The sequence below is a fragment of the Hylobates moloch genome, unplaced genomic scaffold (assembly GCF_009828535.3).
Source record: "Hylobates moloch isolate HMO894 unplaced genomic scaffold, HMol_V3 SCAFFOLD_2, whole genome shotgun sequence".
In the NCBI taxonomy this organism is placed as follows: domain Eukaryota; kingdom Metazoa; phylum Chordata; class Mammalia; order Primates; family Hylobatidae; genus Hylobates; species Hylobates moloch.
The window spans coordinates 6,935,978-6,955,034 of NW_026652277.1; the positions used below are offsets into that span (position 1 = coordinate 6,935,978).

The following is a 19,057-nucleotide window of genomic DNA, read 5'->3' on the forward strand; positions in this document are numbered from 1 at the left end:
AGACAGACAAACTCCAGCTTAGATGACAGCCACGACAGGAACTGAAAAGTGAAACCGTTTCTCCGGATCCACAGCCAGCACCAAACTCTACACCAGATCACTCAAGAATCTCCAAGATCTGGCTTGGAGCTTTCTAGCCTCATCCTCCACCTTATCCCTCAGAACACTCCACCCTCCAGCCCGAGAGGAAATCATTCACACTAAGCCTTATGGACTACAACACCCCCCAACGCCATGTTTAAGCTATCAAAACACAGTGCATTTTCAAGGTACATCTCATATTTCAATGCTGCTGACCTGACTGGAATAAACCGCCCTCACTCTGTGCTCCTAAAATTTCAGACTTCAGCTTCTGTATTGAAAACTCTCATTCCTTCCTAGACTGATAACACATCAGTCTTCCAATGCCATAGAGCATAAGTTATTAGAGGGGAGTGATGTCTTTTTGTTAACACAAGTATTCCCAAACGCATATAAAGTGCTTTGTACATAGGAACTGGATAAATGTCCACTGAATATAAGAAGAAACATCAATGAAGAAATAAGAGCAAGGCATGCCAATAAACAAAGTAGAGGGTAAAAATCAGATGGACCATCACTGAAAAGCATGATGGATTTAAATAACTTAGTATCTAAAACAGGCCAGAAAAAAAGATCCCTTTCCCAATTCAACAGACATAACCCAGTCTTTCTTAGGAAACCTTGAGAGTTTTACAAAGCTATGATTCCTGGCTCCTTCATTTTTTTTCTAGAAGTAATTTAGTTCAAAGTGAAGCAGGAAAGGAAACTCACTTCTGTTCTTGCCTGTGCTAATTTTGGTAAACAGTTTACTGAAGGTTTGCCTGTGAAAGTCAACTTCAAGCAACAAAGGATCAGATGGGGCCTTCCCAGCGAGGTCATCTCCGAGAGCCCTGTTGAGAATCTCATCCTCCCTCCACCTGAAAGGATTATGAAAATCCTTCGACATCTATCATTTTCACTCTGCTGGGCACCTGGACTCCACTGGACAGTCTTGAAAACTGATGCGCGGCGATCTGGCTCAGGGTGCAAAGCCAAGTGCCTACCAACAGGGAAACTAACACCAAGGCCTCCTGCAGTCCTCACTGCTACTGGGGGGCACAGTCCCAGGACCCCAACATCCCTGCCCTGGTGTATTTTTCTCCTTAGCATTTAATATGTAACATACTAGATTTATTTACTTATTGATTCTGTTTATAGTCTGTCTCCCTCCATTAAAATATAAGCTCCACAACGGGAACATTGTCCAGAATTGAGCCTATGAATGCTCAATAAATATCTGTTAAATTACTGTTATTTAGTCTATCTTGCATACATACACATACTCACACACATATGTATATAAAGAGCATGTGATTTTAGTGGAGCTGTGGTACCCTGTAAAGAAGGAATTTCCACAACCGTTAAAATGCATGTTCACGTGGGAACGCTCCAAAGGAAAAGCTTAGTAAGTTTCATCAAATCCGTCAGGGCTCATGTTCCTAAATAGTCCGAAGCACTGTTTTGTGCTCTGTCCAGTCCATAACCCACAGGACTCAGAACTAATGCCCAGAGCAGTTAACTGACTTGCCCAAGACTGCACAGCTAAGAGATGGCAGAAACAGAAACAGAACACAAGGCTTCTAATGCCAGTATCCTTTCCTCTAATCAATACAACACACTTCGCGTACACAGATGACACCATCACCATCTGCCAGTATCTCAACACCAAAAACACACCTGGCTGGACTGCTGGAGGTTCATCATTTAATACTGGATCCACTACACGCCTTGTGTGCATCCTTGTCTGTTTGCTGTAACATCATTTACATATTTCTTCAACAGTTATGCCACCAAGAAAAGGCCCAAGGTGGAAATAAAATGAAATTTTCATTGTGATGAGTAACGACAGCACAGTGTGTTATATTTTCAAACATAATATTCCAAAGTACTTTCCCCGTATTTAGAGAAATACATTTAATTACTATAAATATCTTCTATGCTAAGAGTATTCTGATACCTCATAACATGAAGATGAGTCTTGAACCTGGGGAGGTGCCTACCTAGGTTCTAAAAGACAGATGCACACATCCCAATCCATGCGTTATACAAAACATGGTCAGTAAGAGAAGGAGGGGTGTATACGAAACAGCATGACTTATTTTATCTTTGCTACAAAGGGTAAGAAAAAGCAAAATAAAAAGGAAAACACAGTTTAGAAATCAGTAAAAATACTTCCTCCCTCCCCTCAATAAGATCTATTTAGAGAAAATTATTTACTGGGAAAAACCAACTATCACTGGAAGTCTATCCAACTAGAAAAAGATATTTGGGCTGAAATTAATTTTGATTAGTAGACACATTCTAACATTACATATTACAACTATTTAAAGGCATAAGAATTATTTAAAGGCATAAGAATGTGAGAGAGGCCGGGTGCAGTGGCTCACGCCTATAATCCCAGCACTTTGGGAGGCTGAGGTGGGCAGATCACAAGGTCAGGAGTTTGAGACCAGCCTGGTCAAGACGGTGAAACCCCATCTCTACTAAAAACACAAAATTTAGCCAGGCGCGGTGGCAGGCGCCTATAATCCCAGCTACTCGGGAGGCTGAGGCAGGAGAATAGCTTGAATCCGGGAGGCAGAGGTTGTAGTGAGCCGAGATCATGTCACTGCACTCTAGCCTGGGTGATGGAGAAAGACTCCGTCTCAAAAAAAAAAAAGAATGGTGAGAGACACTACCACTGACAGGCTATGCACATCAACTCTTTTGAGTTTAATTGATAAATACCAGGTGAAGTGACTCTGTAGTGTGATACATCTGCAGACAGATGGGCAGCTGGCACGACTGCAGCACCCACTAACGGAACAAAGGGGAATTCTGGTGAGGATTCAACAGGGTACCATTTGCCCATTTTGGAAAAATATCCGACAACTGGCAGGATACACAGTAAAGAACCCCAAAGGCCATTTCAAATAAAAGGTTTTTAACGGATGCTAATCAGGAATACATGACTTTCAACCTCCAGATTATAAAGCAAAAGCCAAAATATTTTTCTTTAAATAAATAACCTTAAATATTTAAAGTTTCTTTTTGTTTTTGTTGCTGCTTATTTGTTATGAGATGGAGTCTCACTTTGTCGCCCAGGCTGGAGTGCAATGGCAAGATCTCAGCTCACTACAACCTCTGCTTCCCAGGTTCAAGCGATTCTCCTGCCTCAGCCTCCCAAGAAGCTGGGATTACAGGCATGCACCACCATACCTGGCTAATTTTTGTATTTTTAGTAGAGACGGGGTTTCACCCTGTTGGCCAGGCTGGTCTCAAACTCCTGACCTCAGGTGATCATCCCACCTCAGCCTCCCAAAGTGCCAGGATTACAGGCATGAGTCACCGTGCCCAGCTCCTAAAGTTATCCTTGAAATAAGCTACTTTAATGGTTATAAAAATAATTTATGTTCACTAAAGAAAAAACATTTAGAAAGCATTTCATTTTTATAACCAATTTCCATATTCTGTAACACATTATCACTACTACATTCCTCGTGTTACCAAATCATAAATTTTTAAAAACTCATGACTCAAATAACAAACACTAATCACTGCATGAAAAGTGATTTTCCTTAAAGAAAATCCCACATCCTTAAGAAAAAGAAATTAAAACAGATTTAAATCTTTAATTAAATTCTCCTAGTGAAGTACACAAAAGACCATTCACCAAAACACACATTGGCAAAGAATGCTAAGTTTCCCGTGCCACTTGTAAGAGAACACTTAAGGTAGAAACAAGCCATTTTGATTTTACCAGAGGTTATGTCATTAAAACTTCTTTAATGGGGAATGGATATTATAGTGTTTTTTAAAGATTTTTTATTGTTTGTAGAGACAGGGTCTCCCTATGTTACCCAGGCTGGTTTTGAACTCCTGGGCTCAAGTGATCCTTCCACCTTGGCCTCCCAAAGAGCTGGGATTATAGATGTGAGCCACCATGACCCGCTGGGATATTACAATCTTCAAAGACTAACAGATCATTATAAAAATGTCTTTATGTTAAAAGGTAATTTTATTCTGAATCTGTAGATCTTAGAAGCATGAGTTTTTCTTTAGTCAATGAGGGCAGATAAGACAAAGAACAGAGAAATGCGGAGACATTGGAGGTGAGAATTTGCTTTGCACCATTTTCATGTATTTTCCAAGTATAAACATCATATTTACTACTACCTGTGCAGGAAGAACCAATTACCCTTGTAATGATTACAACGTGCAACTCGTCAGTGGACAACTAACAGAAGACAAGAAAAATTCACCCTATCCATGATAAGAGGCGGCATCTGATTAGAGTCACTCTGTGCCACCAGTAATAAAAACAGCTTAAAGCAGCGCTGGACTGGAGGGGCGGCAATCTTCCCTGGCTTCGCCTGGCATTGCTGATAGCCTTGCACGAATATATTTCATCTGGTCGTCTTTGAGTTGAAAGGCTTAATTTGATCCACTCTAGGGGTTGGGTCAAAGAGCGAGGGAGGAAAACCCACCTTAGTCACCGACGCAGGAGAGATGTAAAAGGGCTCACACATATTCACTGTCTCAAGCTTCATCCCAACTGTGAAGAAATGGCTTCGCAAATCTGCGTGATCCTGCAGGGAGAAAGATGAAAATATTGAAAGCCACGGTATTGTAAATGACCTCAGCCACCGTCCGGATGCGCTCCTGGAGCATTTTATTGGGCAACCAAAATCTTACGGAAACAATTAACCTTCCCCGTTTCGAATTTCTAATTATTGCCAGATACCACGGATTTAATTATTTTCTGCAGGCTAAATTGCTTTTCCAAGGGAGAGGCAACAAGGCTTCCTGGCCATGCTTAAATTTACACTAAGCGAAAATTCACATTACACCGCTTTGCTCGTCCTAGGTGCTATTAACTGAAGCACAGCAGAGTAAGGGAGGCAATCTGCCATCCTAACACAGCAGGGTGTCTTCAGAAAACCAGGTCTCTCGCTACTGGAGTCACATCTCAGGGCTTCAGTCAGCACCCTGTACCCACAGTCTGCCCCCACCTCCCGTGTCTAAGAGCACACAGCTTACCAGTTACTGGGAGGAAGGTGGCACACAGCTTACCAGTTACTGGGAGGAAGGTGGCACACAGCTTACCCGTACGAGTCCGGGTAGGGGTACTCAAGATGCCATGATCTTAGAGATGCCTGCAGGTAAGAATCCAAACCTGCCCCACAGACGATTAGAACCTGTCTCCTACTCAATAAAGGTGAGCAACACCCCATTCCTAAAAGGGGTCCGGCAGTTTTATAACCTGCTCACAGCAACCTTATGTGAGAGAGATGGGGCTTTCCTGCCTCCTAAGAAAACAAATTTCAATATCCACTTCAGCTACACAGCAATAGAGGAGGTTGGCTGGACTCCAGATACCAGAATTTATCTTGTGGAGATGGAGGTCACCTCATAACTCACAGTCTGGATAAACAGCAGTGGATAAATAAATGTATTTGCAGTCTATCCCTGAGGAAATAATAGCTGCAAATAAATCCTGCGATTTCCAAATACATCAATTGGGTGTGAAGTACCAAAATATCTGGCGACCTGTTACTTTCTTTTATCTGCAAATCTAAAGTGGGTTTTTAATTACTCCAATGACGCCACTCTATATCCAACTCTGAGGACTGCATAGAGCCCAGTTGGGCAGTGCCTGTTTCCCCAAAGCCCCCTAAAGCTGGTCAGTACCATCAGTGTCCAACAGGAGATCAGACTAGAAGAACTGCTTATAAAACTCTCAACCAGTGCACCGAGCTGCCAAGGTAACAGAATGTAAACGCCTATAGAACCGCATGGACCCTTTCATTTTTCATGTCCCCAGGGCAGTCTGCAAAGGTCTCTGTATTGTGGGATGCATGATGAATGCTGGGGCCATGTCCAAAGAGGACATTAATCAGAACAAGACAGGATGCGGTCAAATACGACAAAACCCAATCAAAGGAACTGGCCACTCTAAACATTTACAAATTCCTTAAGAACTTACAATCCACACTTTATAAAAATTACATGCATGAGGAAAAGCACAAGGAAATAGGTGCAGGTGATGATGTGCATTATGTTGCAAACAAAGCCTTTATTTACTTTTAGCTTTTTAGATACACGGGTACACACACAGGCTTGTTACATGGGCATACTATACTCAGGTGGTGAACATATAGTACCCAGTAGGTAACTTTTCGACCCATGACTCATTTCCCCCCTCCCCTCTAGTAGTCTCCAGTGTCTATTGGTCCCATGTTTACATCCGTGTGTGCTCAAGGTTTAGCTCACACTTCTAAGTGAGAACATGAGGTATTTGGCTTTCTGATCCTGCATTAGTTTGCTAACAATAACGGCCTTCAGCTCCATCCATGTTGCTGCAAAGAACATACTTGCATTCTTTTTTATGGCTATGTAATATTCCATAGTATATACGTAGCACATTTTCTTTATCCAGTCCATCACTGATGGACACTTAGGTTGATTGATTCCATGCCTTTGCTATTGTGAACAGTGCTGCAATGAACGTGTGAGTGCATGTGTCTTTTTGATAGAATGATGTGTTTTCCCTTGGGTATACAGCCACCAATGAGATTGCTGGGTTGAGTGGTAGCTGTTTTAAGTCGAGAAATCTCAAAACTGCTTTCACAGTGAGTGAACTAATTTACATTCCCACCAGCAGTGTGTAAGTGTTCCCTGTTCTCCACAGCCTCGCCAGCATCTGTTGTTCGTTTGGCTTTTTAATAACAGCCATTCTTACTGGTGTGAGATGGTATCTCCTTGTGGTTTTGATTTCAAAACATTTAAAGGTGGCTGGGGGAAGGCAAATCAGGAAACAGAAGGAATCGAAGGCTACTGTACAGAGAGCAAATGTGGATTAACACACACCAGTCATCATGCCCACGCAGGGCCAGAAGCCACAGGTGAGGAGACATCACAACTAAACCAACATTGACTCGCTAACATCCGAATTCAAAGATTCAAAGTTAATTTGAATGTTTCTAGCATAAAGAAAAGACAAATGTTCAAGGTGATAGGTATCTCAGTTATATTGATTTGATCTTTACAAATTATATGAATGTATTAATCACATGTACCCCAAAGTATGTACATCTATTGCATACCAATAAAAAAAACTAAACATTAAAAAAAAAGATTAAAAGTGGGCTGGATGCAGTGGCTCCCGCCTGTAATCCCAGCACTTTGGGAGGTTGAGGTGGGCAGATCATGAGGTCAGGAGTTCAAGACCAGCCTGGCCAATATGGTGAAACCCTGTCTCTACTAAAAATACAGAAAATAGCTGAATGTGGTTGCAGGAGCCTGTAATCCCAGCTACCTGGGAGGCTGAGGCAGGAGAATCATTTGAGCCTGGGAGGCAGAGGTTGCAATGAGCCAAGATCACACCATTGCACTCCAGCCTGGGTGACAGGGCAAGACTCCATCTCAAAAAGTGAATGTTCCTGTCAGACACTCCTGTCCCCAGTACCCATCAGCGGGAAGTGAGTCCCAATCATGGCTTTTGCAGGTAAATATCCTTCCCCATTTAAGTACAAACCCTTTCATCTTTGGAAAAGGGGATTATAGAATTATGATATAATAAAACACGGCCGGAATGTACTCAGCAAGTCTAAGCAGTCATTATTATGCTGTTTGACAACTCGGAGGTGCCCTCAGTCACTGCCGGCACATTCATAACTATAAGTAATGATTAACAGAGGAATGTCAGTGTTTCTCAGGAGCCTCCTTCTCTGTGCAGGACCCCCTTCCTCCTGCAGCCTGCCCCTCACCAGCCACAGCCACAGGGCGAGGCATTCCTGAGGTCTGGTGCACGGAGACAGGCATGGGTCTTCTCCCTGGCTGCCTCTATCACCACAGCTCTCCTCAGAGTCTCTGCTCTAGGGGCATCCTGACAGCCATGGGGCTTCTGGTCTACCCGTCCTCTTCATTCCCTCCATTCCAGATTCTGTGCTTCAATCTGCTCCATAGAACTCTTGCTCCAACGTTTGCTCTCTGAGTAGAGTCAGCTTTCTAAGTAGGGTTTACCCACAACCCTAAGCCCTTTCTACATCCCAGGCCCTCAGCCTGACCTTGACCACCGACTTGGAGTCTTTAGCCGAATCCACACCCATCTTTTATCTCATACTCCAAGTCCTCTGGGAAGGTCTGTCAATCATAGCTCCCCGTGCTTGTGGAAACTCTGCGTCCCCAGGAGCCCTGCCCTCTCTGCGGACTTCCTGTGTGCACAGTCATCTAGCAGACACCAGGCAGTGGCTGCCGCTCCTTGGAAATACAGCAGACAGCAATGTGTCCCTGAGATAACCCTGTCCGCTCAGGGCTGCGGACTGTATTGGAAATGCTCATGGGTAATGACTTCAGTGTCCTCTGCATCTAATTACATCTCTAGGTTAAGAGGGGATCACTTCCGCTTCCTGCAGACAACATACAATCTCTTCCTTTTCTCCCAGAGTGTCCTGTGCTCGAATGTCCATCATTAAACTTCCCATCTTTGCTCATCTGTAACAATGAACATAAACATCAAAATCATGCATGGTGGATGTGGGATGAAAATAAAAATAGCATGACATTAAACTATTCTTAAACAGTTTAAGAATAATGCTCAGTGAGCATTATTCCAAAAATTTTAGAAACTAGTTTCCCCTCTGTCAGTCTTGGCTCAGATCTCCTACAACTTAAAATATTTCTCCCAGATTTCAGCTGTGTGGTAAATGTATACTGGTCTTTGTCCCTGGTACAGGACTCCTAAATCCTGTGGGATTTCCCAGGTGATAGGAGCTCTTTTGTTCTAATGGGTCCATTCTTGGTGGGTCCCTAAACAGCTTCAGGGTGGGGGCTCATGTCCAGAAGGCCCAAGGCATAATTAGAGAGGGTTGTAAGTTCATTTCCACCCCACAACCACTAGGGAGGGGAGAAGAGCTGGATATGGAGCTCATTACCAAAGGCCAAAGATTTAATCAATCGCGCCTACATAATGAAACTCCCATGAACACCTAAATGACAGAGTTGGGGGTTTTCCAGTTGATGAACACTTCCACATGCCAGGAGGTAGGGGCACCCCAACTCCACAGGGTCAGAGGCCCCTGTGCCTGGGACCCGCTTCCAGCCCTCACCCCGGGCACCTCTTCCATTTGGCTGTTCATTTGCATCCGGTATGGTTCCCTTTACAATAAACAGGTAATAGTAAGAAAACCACTCTGTGAGGTCTTCTGGAAAACTATCAAATCCGAGGAGGGGGTTTCAGGAACCCTAATCTATAGCCATCAAGTACAGGAAACCAAGGACTTGTGACTGGCATCCAAGTGGAGGCATCTTGTGGTACCAAGCCCTTCACTTGTGGGGTGTGCACTGCTTTCAGATAGCATCAGAAATGAATTAAACTGCAGGATATTCACTTGCTGTGCAGGGAGTTGAAGAACTGGTTGGTGTGGAAAAAACCCACACACGTGGTGTTAGAAATGCTGTGGGTAAAAACAGTCCATAAGTTATAGTCAAGACACTTCTTACTCACGGAAATGCATTTGTTTTTCCTTCCAAACTACACAGAACCCCTTAAACACTCTTGTTTCATATACTGAAAAAAGAAGCCAGACATTCTGAGAGGTCGCAGCATCCAAACACAGGTATCTGTAGTCTGGCCTCAAATAGCCACATATCTTATCCTACTGAACTTTGACTCCATATTTCAGAAATAAATTTGGAAACTATAAAATACATTGCTGTATCTTCCTAACTTTCACTTTCTGAAAATTACTTTCTAATCAACATCCAAAAAAAAAAAAAAAATCCCTCTATGACCATGTAGAAATCCCACCACTTTGAAAGCTAAGTCAACATAACAGAAATTGAGAAGACTCAAGAATAAAGACAAAACAATTAAGAGTCTGGCTAAACCTGCTACTCTAATGTTTATATTATTCATGAATGATGATTTCAGAAACGTTTTATTGCAAGAGCATGACAATATTTTCTGATGGGGTTTGCCAATGAAACTTCTGGCCATTGGAGAACTTCAAAAAACGTGAAAGATATCCATGCTGTATGTGCAGAACTTTCCAGTAAATGCCAAACTCCCTCATTTATGCTGTGTGGCTCACCCAAGAAAGGCTTCAATAAATATTTATCGAATTAAACTGAAGGGATGACAAAAACCCGATGATGTCTTGACATCCATTCCAATCCTATATCATATCATTCACCCAATAAGCACCGATCAGAAACCACTGAGGTACCGCACAGGAGACTAACAGCTATTGCATGGAATACACAGAACACCCTCCATTTGTCAAAGGGAGAAGGAAAAGACAGGCAAGAACAGCTATGGAAGATCCAGACTGAGAAGGAACTTCAGAACACATTTTTTTATTTCTAGCATATAAAAACGAAGTATCACTATGATCACAGTCATCAAAGGATTTATAGGGCTCGAGCTTAATTTGGAAGATGAAAATCATGTGACTCAGGATGATAAAAGATTCTAGGGGCCAGGCGTGGTGGCTCATGTCTGCAATCCCAGCACTTTGGGAGGCTGAGGCAGGGGGATCATGAGGTCAAGAGATCGAGACCATCCTGGCCAACATGGTGAAACCCCATCTTTACTAAAAAAAAAAAAAAAAAAAAAATACAAAAATTTACGGGGCCGGGGGCAAGGAGAAACTCAAAAAAAAAAAAAAAAAAAAAAAAAAAGATTCTGGGAAAGTGGTACAGTGAATTTATGCATGGAGACTGGGCTCTGGATACTGGATGGAAGCATTGAAATACGATCTAAAAGGCAAAAGAAGTCATTTGACACTCCTAAGGAATAACAAGTTTTTATGACAATTGAAGAATTCAACGCCAGTGAATTTCCAAATAAGCCAATAGAAAGAACTGCTGACTTCTGTGGTGTAAATGTCCATCCATATTAGTATATGAGAAAAGATGCAGCTATTCTCATTGAAAAACAAATCTGATCACCCCAGACCACTTACTTTGGGCTGTTAATGCAGTCGGAGGGCATGAATTCATTTACACAAACACCCACCTAATCATCCTCAATGTTAAGGACAGAGAGAGCTCTTGGGTCCTGAAGATGATTCGCCAAACCGATTATGTACTGAGAGATAATGGAAAATTCACTGTCGTTTGAAAGAGACATTCTTGGCCTTTGCAAAGCTCTAGAGAATCATTCACACTTTGCAATTATTGGATCAAGAATGATGTTATTCCTGTTATCAGGATATATTGCTAAGTCCTTAGTAGATTTACAAATATGCCTGTCACACTAAAGAAATACTGTTTACTTAAGAGTACTGGAGTCCGGTCAAATTGTGTACAGAAAAACTACTCTCCTTTAATAAATGCCAGGAATGTCATTCCCATCTACATTCATCACTACCCATTTTTATTTTTGCCCTAAAGTAGTTTTATATTGATCAAAAGTAAAATGCCATTCATTTTATTGGAGGACTGTCTTAACAGGCTACCGCAGCAATCTCTCTTCAGGGAACCTTATTTTCAGTAGACTGACATCGTAAAAGAGGTTCTGTCTACATCAACTTCTTTCTGCACCCTGGTTTCATCAGCTTTATTCCCTCCAGAGCCTGAGCAGTTCTCACTCTCCTACTAAGATGCAGTAACTCTGTGCTGAGACTAACTAGGTTCTGTGTATACAAACTGGAATCCCAACTCTGAAAATCCCAAGCCCCAAACCGGAAACTTTTTGAGGGCCAACAAGACGCTCATAGGAAATGCTCATTGGAGCCTTTTCAATTTCAGGTTTTCAGATGCTCAGCAGGCAAATGTACCGCAAATATTCCAAAATCTGAACCCAGAGACACGTCTGGTCCCAGGCATTTTGGATAAGAGATGCTCAGGCTGTAATATAAGTGGACAGAAACAGCTAACGTTGTAAATACTGGCAGGCATGCTCCCTGCATGGTCCTTTTCCGCTGACACAGACTGTGGGGTGGAATCCCTCTTGCGGGAGGAAATTAAGACGCAGAGAGATGAAATTACCTAAGCAAGGGTACACAGCTATCAAGAGAGGCCAGGCTTCAAACCCAAGCAGCCTGGTTCAGTCTGAGCCCACCCTCTAGCCACCAGGTTCTATAACAGACCAGGGAACAAAGACCAAAAAGGATTTTTTAAAAATCAATAATTAGTACAAGCAAACAATAGCACTACAACCTACAACCTACCGAAAGCCCCCTAAAATTTTCTTTCAAAGAGAGCTATTGCTGAGTTAAAAAGTGATAGCTACTAACATTGATCATTTACTTAAAACCGCCAAGTTTTGCTGTTAATTCCTCACACTTTTCAGTGGCTTAAGAAAAAAGTATGTGAGTGCATTCCGGTCCTAAAAATTACTTCCAAAATGTTTATCTACAGCCAGTCACAGCCTTCATCAACAATTAACAAATATCATGACTACTTTCGTGTGTTTTTACATTAAGCAACGAAGATTTAGGAAATATGTGCAGCAAAATGTCCACGGTGTTTCATCAATGATCCTCTATCGATACCAACTTCCATGCGATGTTATCAATGTTAACCAAGACAGGTTACTTTTATCAATGTGGTTGATCTAGTACACGTAGCTGGCTGCAAAGTCCACACCAACCCCAACCCGTGACTGGTATTTTAAATACCATGTGACAGGCACCATCCTATAATGGACGGACAGGAAAGTAGTTGATGTGATTCCTGACCCTGAGAAGCTGGAAAATTTACTTAGAAAATAACTGAGGTCAGGAGTTTGAGACCAGCCTGGCCTACATTATGAAACCCCATCTCCACTAAAAATATAAAAATTAGCTGGGTGTGGCGGTGGGTGCCTGTAATCCCAGCTACTGGGGAGGCTGAGGCAGGGGAATCACTCGAACCCAGGAGGCGGAAGTTACAGTGAGCAGAGATCACGCCACTGCACTCCAACCTGGGTGACAGAGCGAGACTCCGTCTAAAAAGAAAAAGGGAAAGGAAAGGAAAAGAAAAGAGAACAGAAAAGAAAAGAAGAGAAAAGAACAGAACAGAACTGTGCAGTGAGAAACAGGAAGTAGAGTATCATGCTGGAAAAAGGAGTATGGACAAACTGCAATATCTTGGTGTCCTGACTTTATAGTTTTGGCTTATGTCTCACTTTTTTCACTTAAAACAGGTGTCAGGAGGATCCCACAACCTCAGAGCCTGCCCTGGGTGCACTCACTACCCACAGTCACCCGCCACTTTCAACATCTGCCTCTGATGAAGTCCTTGCCTTGGCAGTGGTTGCTGTGCCTGGAAAGGGACAGCACCTGCTTCAGGAGGAGTGAACCATCGCTGCAGGAGAAACACACCTGCCTGGATACAGTCATCATGAGTCAGCAGCAACTCATGTCTCTGGCAGGTGCCAAAGCTTCAGGGTGAACAGTAAAGTTCTTTATAAAATACAGTATACACGTGGTTGTATTAATCTACAGACAGCAATGGAGAGTATTACTAATGGAGAGACAGGAGAAAGAGAAGACAGAAAAGAAAGAACATTCATGTCTGCTGGACCTGCCTGAACTTGACTCATCTCCACATTTACTTGAGGGGCCTGAAGAACCGAAGCTTACGCTCTTAAAATGTCATTATGTGGCTATCACAGACTCCGAAAATAGCTAATGCCTCTTCCCATCCCCACTTCATTAGATAAATACATCTCGCATGATATAAAATTGTGAAAGATGTGGCACAGGGGAGAACAAGTTCTCATTAATTAATACAACAAAATTAAAATGTACTTGGTGAGGATTTTCATGTAAAAACAAAAAAGGCAGTGAAATCATCCTTACACAGAAACCAAATTCTTTTTTTCATTGAGATAGGGTCTCTGCCACCCAGGCTGAAGTGCAATGATGCAATCAGGGCTTGCTGCAACCTCCGCCTCCCAGGCTCAAGCAATATCTCCTCTGTGGCCCAGGCGGGTTAGTGGGCGTCTCAGTATAACTCACCTCCGGTTCAACATCTGCCTCACTTCGACTGCCACCACGCCCGGCTAATTTTTTTGTATTTTTAGTAGAGACGGGGTTTCACTGTGGTCTCGATCTCCTGACCTCGTGATCCGCCCGCCTCGGCCTCCCAAAGTGCTGGGATTACAAGCGTGAGCCACTGCGCCCGGCCTGCCGGCTCAAGCAATACTTCTATCTCAGCCTTCCAGGTAGCTGGGACTACAGGTGTGCACCATCATATCTGGCTAATTTTTTGTATTTTTTGTAGAGATGGGGTTTTGCCGTGTTGCTCAGGCTGGTCTCAAACTCCTGGGTTCAAGCAATCCGACTGCCTGAGCAACCCAAAGTGCTGGGATTACAGGCATGAGCCACCGTGCCTGGCTCCAGGAAGCACATTCTCAACCTGAGTTCCACAATCAAAGGCTACAGGAAACTCTCTTTCTGCAGCAGCAATCTCAGTGTCAACCTTCAATTCTTTGCTTCTTCCTTTCAGCTTATTTGGATATAAAATAAAATAGACAAAAAACAGATATAGGATTCACCCTGCCCAGTTTTTTTAAGCACCAAAATCTTTTAGTGTATTGTACTTACACAAAAATACTGCACAGTATAATTTTTTCAGTTCCAACATGCCAGTTTTTTGGTCCACAGTGAACTCAAATATTGCATGTGCTTCTTTTCAAGGCCTCCATTAATTTGCATAATTTCTAAGACTAGGCTTCAGTGAAGTCAATGGAAGGTTTTAGTTAGTATTACATTCAAATTAATAGATAATGAACTAGGCTTTAATTCCTCTCTTCGTATCAGCATGCTAGGTCCTGCTGAAAAAACCATCCAGAGCCATTTATGATATCATTCTTCTTTTGTTTTACCAATGACCTAATGCTCAGATGCTCATTAGAAAATTACTCCCGTAATACTAGTTTCATTGAAAAACAGATATTAGGAGGCCAGCATTTATTAAATCAATAGAATTATGACATTTCAATTTGATCACACTGATTTCAATTTAGCCAGTGAAGTATCTGTAACAAAAATGTAATTTTAAAATCTATTCCTGAACACTAATAAGCATTTCTATTTTTTACTTACAGAGGTAAAGAGCGATTTTATCTAGTAGCTGTGCATTCAATCAAGTTAAAAAACAGTAATGAGAAATTTAGTACCGTAGTATCGTAGATCACAACCCGAACCACACAATTTACAACAGGCAGGATGTGGTGGACGCTGAGGGGGCCCCTAAATGCATTAACTCAACTGCTGTCATGGAAACATGACACCAGCATGCTTCACTGAAAGAAGCAAGAGCTGGGAAGGCGCAAAACTTCTCCACCCAGCAGTCTGAGCTTCTGTTCTGCCCTTCCCAGACACCAACGTGGAGGCCAGTAAACACAGAGAGCTTGCAAACCCCTCTACGTGCTCTGCCACAGGTGGGAAGCCTCCCCCCTGGCAAGTGCCCACTGCCAGGCAGCCTGGACTGGATCTAATAACAGCTTCAGTCTCCAGAGCCTTCTTCACACCCCAGCTGCCCTCGGCTTCCCTCCATCAACCACTTCCAGGTGAGAAACAGGGATGGTCAGCCTCAACACTATTGACCTTTGAGGGCCAGATTCTTTGTTGGGGGGCTGTTCTGCCACTGTAGGATATTGCAACTGCATCTCTGCCATCTATCCACTAGATGCTGACTGCATCCCCCACCTGGGACAATTGAAATGTCTCCTGGCTTTACCACATGTCCACTGAAGGGCACATGCCCCTGGCCCCTGAGTTGAGGACCATTGATTCAGAGTCGGTTAAGAGAGAAGTCAGGTATCGTTGATGAGACACCTGACCTTGTGGTCTTCTCCCCCTACACTTCTGATGAGCTTCCTCAGCATCACTGGATTCTCTCTGCCTCTGTCTCCAGCATTAACTCACTCTAGTACCCACCCTTCAGCCCCTTGGTGTGATCAGCGGTGCCAACCATCCCTGTTAATTTTGACTCACTCTGATGCTGTCTCAGCAACACCTGGAAATCCTCACTTACATTTGTGCCGGTCTACACTGCAGACCCGATGCTGCCGGTCTACACTGCAGACCCGGTGCTGCCGGTCTACACTGCAGACCCGGTGCTGCCGGTCTACACTGCAGACCCGGTGCTGCCGGTCTACACTGCAGACCCGGTGCTGCCGGTCTACACTGCAGACCTGGTGCTGCTGTTACCCTCCCACTGCCCCCACTTTGAATGTCTAGTGTATAAAATTCAAAGCTGCTGTTAAGAATGACAGCAATAACCATAAACAATGGTGACCACAATATGGTGATACAAGAGGTGCTTTGCATGCACAGGACGATGACAAGAACTCAAGTACTCCTTAACCCACTAGCCTACTACCACTATGGCAGCAATGGGTTCTCTGTTTGCAAGGAGTAAGCAATCATTTCCAACCTGCAGACAAGCAGACCAGTCACCTAAAATGGTACTGGTCCCCAGGGAAGCCTTTATCTATTAAAGGGCCTTCTCATACACAGACCAGACAGAAAACCCTACTCGACCTGGTAAAAACCATAGGGAAATCCATCATCTCACATAGCAAAGGCATCCAGAGAAAAGGCAAGTGAACAGAAAAGACTGGTGAACAGAGCCATAAGCAATGTCAGAAATGGCCTCGGTTCTTTTCATCCTCCTCCTTCCACACCCTAAATATGACAGCTTTCCCCAGTCCAACTCCTCCCTCGTGGGCTCAAGCTGGCTGCAGAAGCTCCAGGCCTCTCAGGCAGAGCAAGGCCCCCTCTTCCCTATGCTGCTTCTTCAAAGCAAGGAAACCTATTCCAGAAACCACCAGCAGATGTCCTCATGTATTATTGACCCAAATTGCTCACAAACCTCTTCCTAAGCCAATCACTGACAAGAAAAATGGGGCCACTCTTCCGGCTTACACCACTGGTTCTAATTCTACACAGGCGGCCTCTACCACATTCCCCGGTGCAGACATTTATTTGGCAAGAGGCGGGGCAGTTGTTACTTAGTACAATAAAAAATCATCCTGGCCAAAATCCCAGGAAAGCCCTCGACAAAAGCAACTGAGTAATAAGGAGTTGAGCAACATACTCCAGTTCAAATACCACACTGAATAGGCAACACTGAATACCCTCAGAATTCATTTTCTGGTTCTTTGTCATGATAATACTGAGTTTGCGCAGCCTTTAAATATCCCAGTTTACTTCTGAAAACTGGGACAAAAGAAACATTTAAAAAAAAATGTGGCCTTGGGTTTAAGGTACATCTGTGCATCCTGGCTCACCCATCTTCTCTCTGTATGAGGTATGACTAGAAATTAACTTCTCTGAGCCTGGCAATTCCTGAACTTAACCAGTAAGACTCCTAATGCCTCCCGAGTGAAGTTACTGTGGGGATGTGAGATAGTAGGCTCACAGTACCCAATACAAGGTCTGCAGCCCGGGGGTGTGAATCATTAGAAACGCTCATCAATTCACTGCAACACTTTCCAATGGAGAATGGTGTTGGAGTTCCTGTGATTCATCTATGGCTTCAATTATGTTTTTCCTTCTCTACCTTTTTATGCTATCCCAAAAGGTCTGAAAGGTTAATACATATTCCAAAAACGTCCTAAAGGTGAGTGGCTTATCACACAGAAAGCCAGTGTTTGTAACACTCCAGCCATGCCTTGCTCCCTGTCCCATTGTTTATAGACCTGCAATCTCTCAGAATCATTGGATGCTCAGCAATGACGGAGGCTCAGGGAGTGCATGAATCAATACAGACTCACAGGCGAAATGACCGAGTGTTCTGATCCCTTTGCCGAGTGGGGGTTACGTATGCAGGCATGTCTGGATGGATTTACTTTTAGGAGAATCCAGATGCCAGCAGGGAAAAGAATAAATCCTGCTGTGATCTAGAGACTTTGCAGGTCACCACAAGTGCAAGATCTTGTTAAATATTAAGGAGCTTTAAGCAGGTTTCCACTTTCCTAAATTTAGCCTTTCCTTTTATCAAGTTGTTAAGTGCATGACATCATATATTCACATAAAGGTTTATCTGACATGTTCGTGCTGGCCTTTCTGGTTATAAATGGCACTGGCGACAAAACTGGAGGCAGATTTTATCTTCTCCTTGACTTTATGTCATTGAGACAGGCAGATTCAAAGTAGGGTGGCTGGCAGAAGGACGGAAGAGACAAAGCTCAGGAATGAACAGTCTCCACACCTTTTACTGACACCCAGCAAAGTAGACCAGCCTCCTTAGTGTGCCCTCCCTGGGGGCAGGAGGGACAGCGCTGAAGGGCAAGGCCTGGTGGCATGGCCACACCGCTGGGCTCCCCTTATTACACGGGGTCCTCATTTTCCATTAGCTCTCAAACCTCTGAAGTCCTAAAGTTAAGAGAGAGAAGCTCAAACTTCTCTTTACACCAGGTTCCTCCCTGGAGAAACTGCTATGGGCAACTGTCTGTTCATGAAAGGTACTACGGGGCTGAAACGGGCGGCCTAAATTGCAAAGGGATTGGTGGGGTTTTTTAAATTGTTTTTGGAGGGGAGTGGGGGAGCCACCTCCAAACAATTTTACTGCGGCTTAAATCCACAATAACATCTTCTGTAGATAAAAGAATTATAATCTTTTCTTAATTATTTTTATTAACAGAGAATGGAATAGAAAACCCCCAAAAAATAAAAATCTGGCAGAATGATCACTTTGAAATGTGTCTAGTTTTATAAACAAGAGATGCATCCCCTTTGCACTCCTCTAAATCCCATACACCAGTTACACTAAGTTCATGCTAATATGGTCTCACCCTCCCTGGAATTCCAGGAACTGGCAAGAGCCAGAATTATCCGCGGTGAGCAGAAGCCATTTGGGAGTGAGAACTCCCGGAGCAGATAACTGAAAGGCGACTAAATTCTTAAATTCTTAACGTTTAGGATTAAAAGCAAGTTGCTATCTAACGGACTGCAGACAGCGGAGCTCAGGCCCCAGTGATCAAGCAGCTGCGATAGCAAACTCTATATAGATCTGGATTTTGCGATTTTTATAGTTACATTTATTGTTTGACCAATGTTACCCTCTTTAGTGTGTC

The 19,057-nt window shown here is 43.3% G+C and overlaps 1 protein-coding gene across 8 annotated transcripts in view; it reads right to left on the minus strand.

Moving 5' to 3' along the window:
* The window catches only part of SFMBT2 (Scm like with four mbt domains 2), a 211,682-nt gene that overhangs the window by 85,278 nt on the left and 107,347 nt on the right, over positions 1–19,057 (minus strand). For all 8 annotated transcript variants that reach the window (XR_009211057.1, XR_009211058.1, XM_032151529.2 and 5 more), the window contains one exon: positions 4,527–4,628. Coding sequence is in view for 6 of the 8 variants with exons in the window: in XM_032151529.2 (XP_032007420.1) it covers positions 4,527–4,628 (102 nt within the window). In the remaining 2 variants the exon portion in view is untranslated. The remainder of the gene's footprint in view (positions 1–4,526; positions 4,629–19,057) is intronic.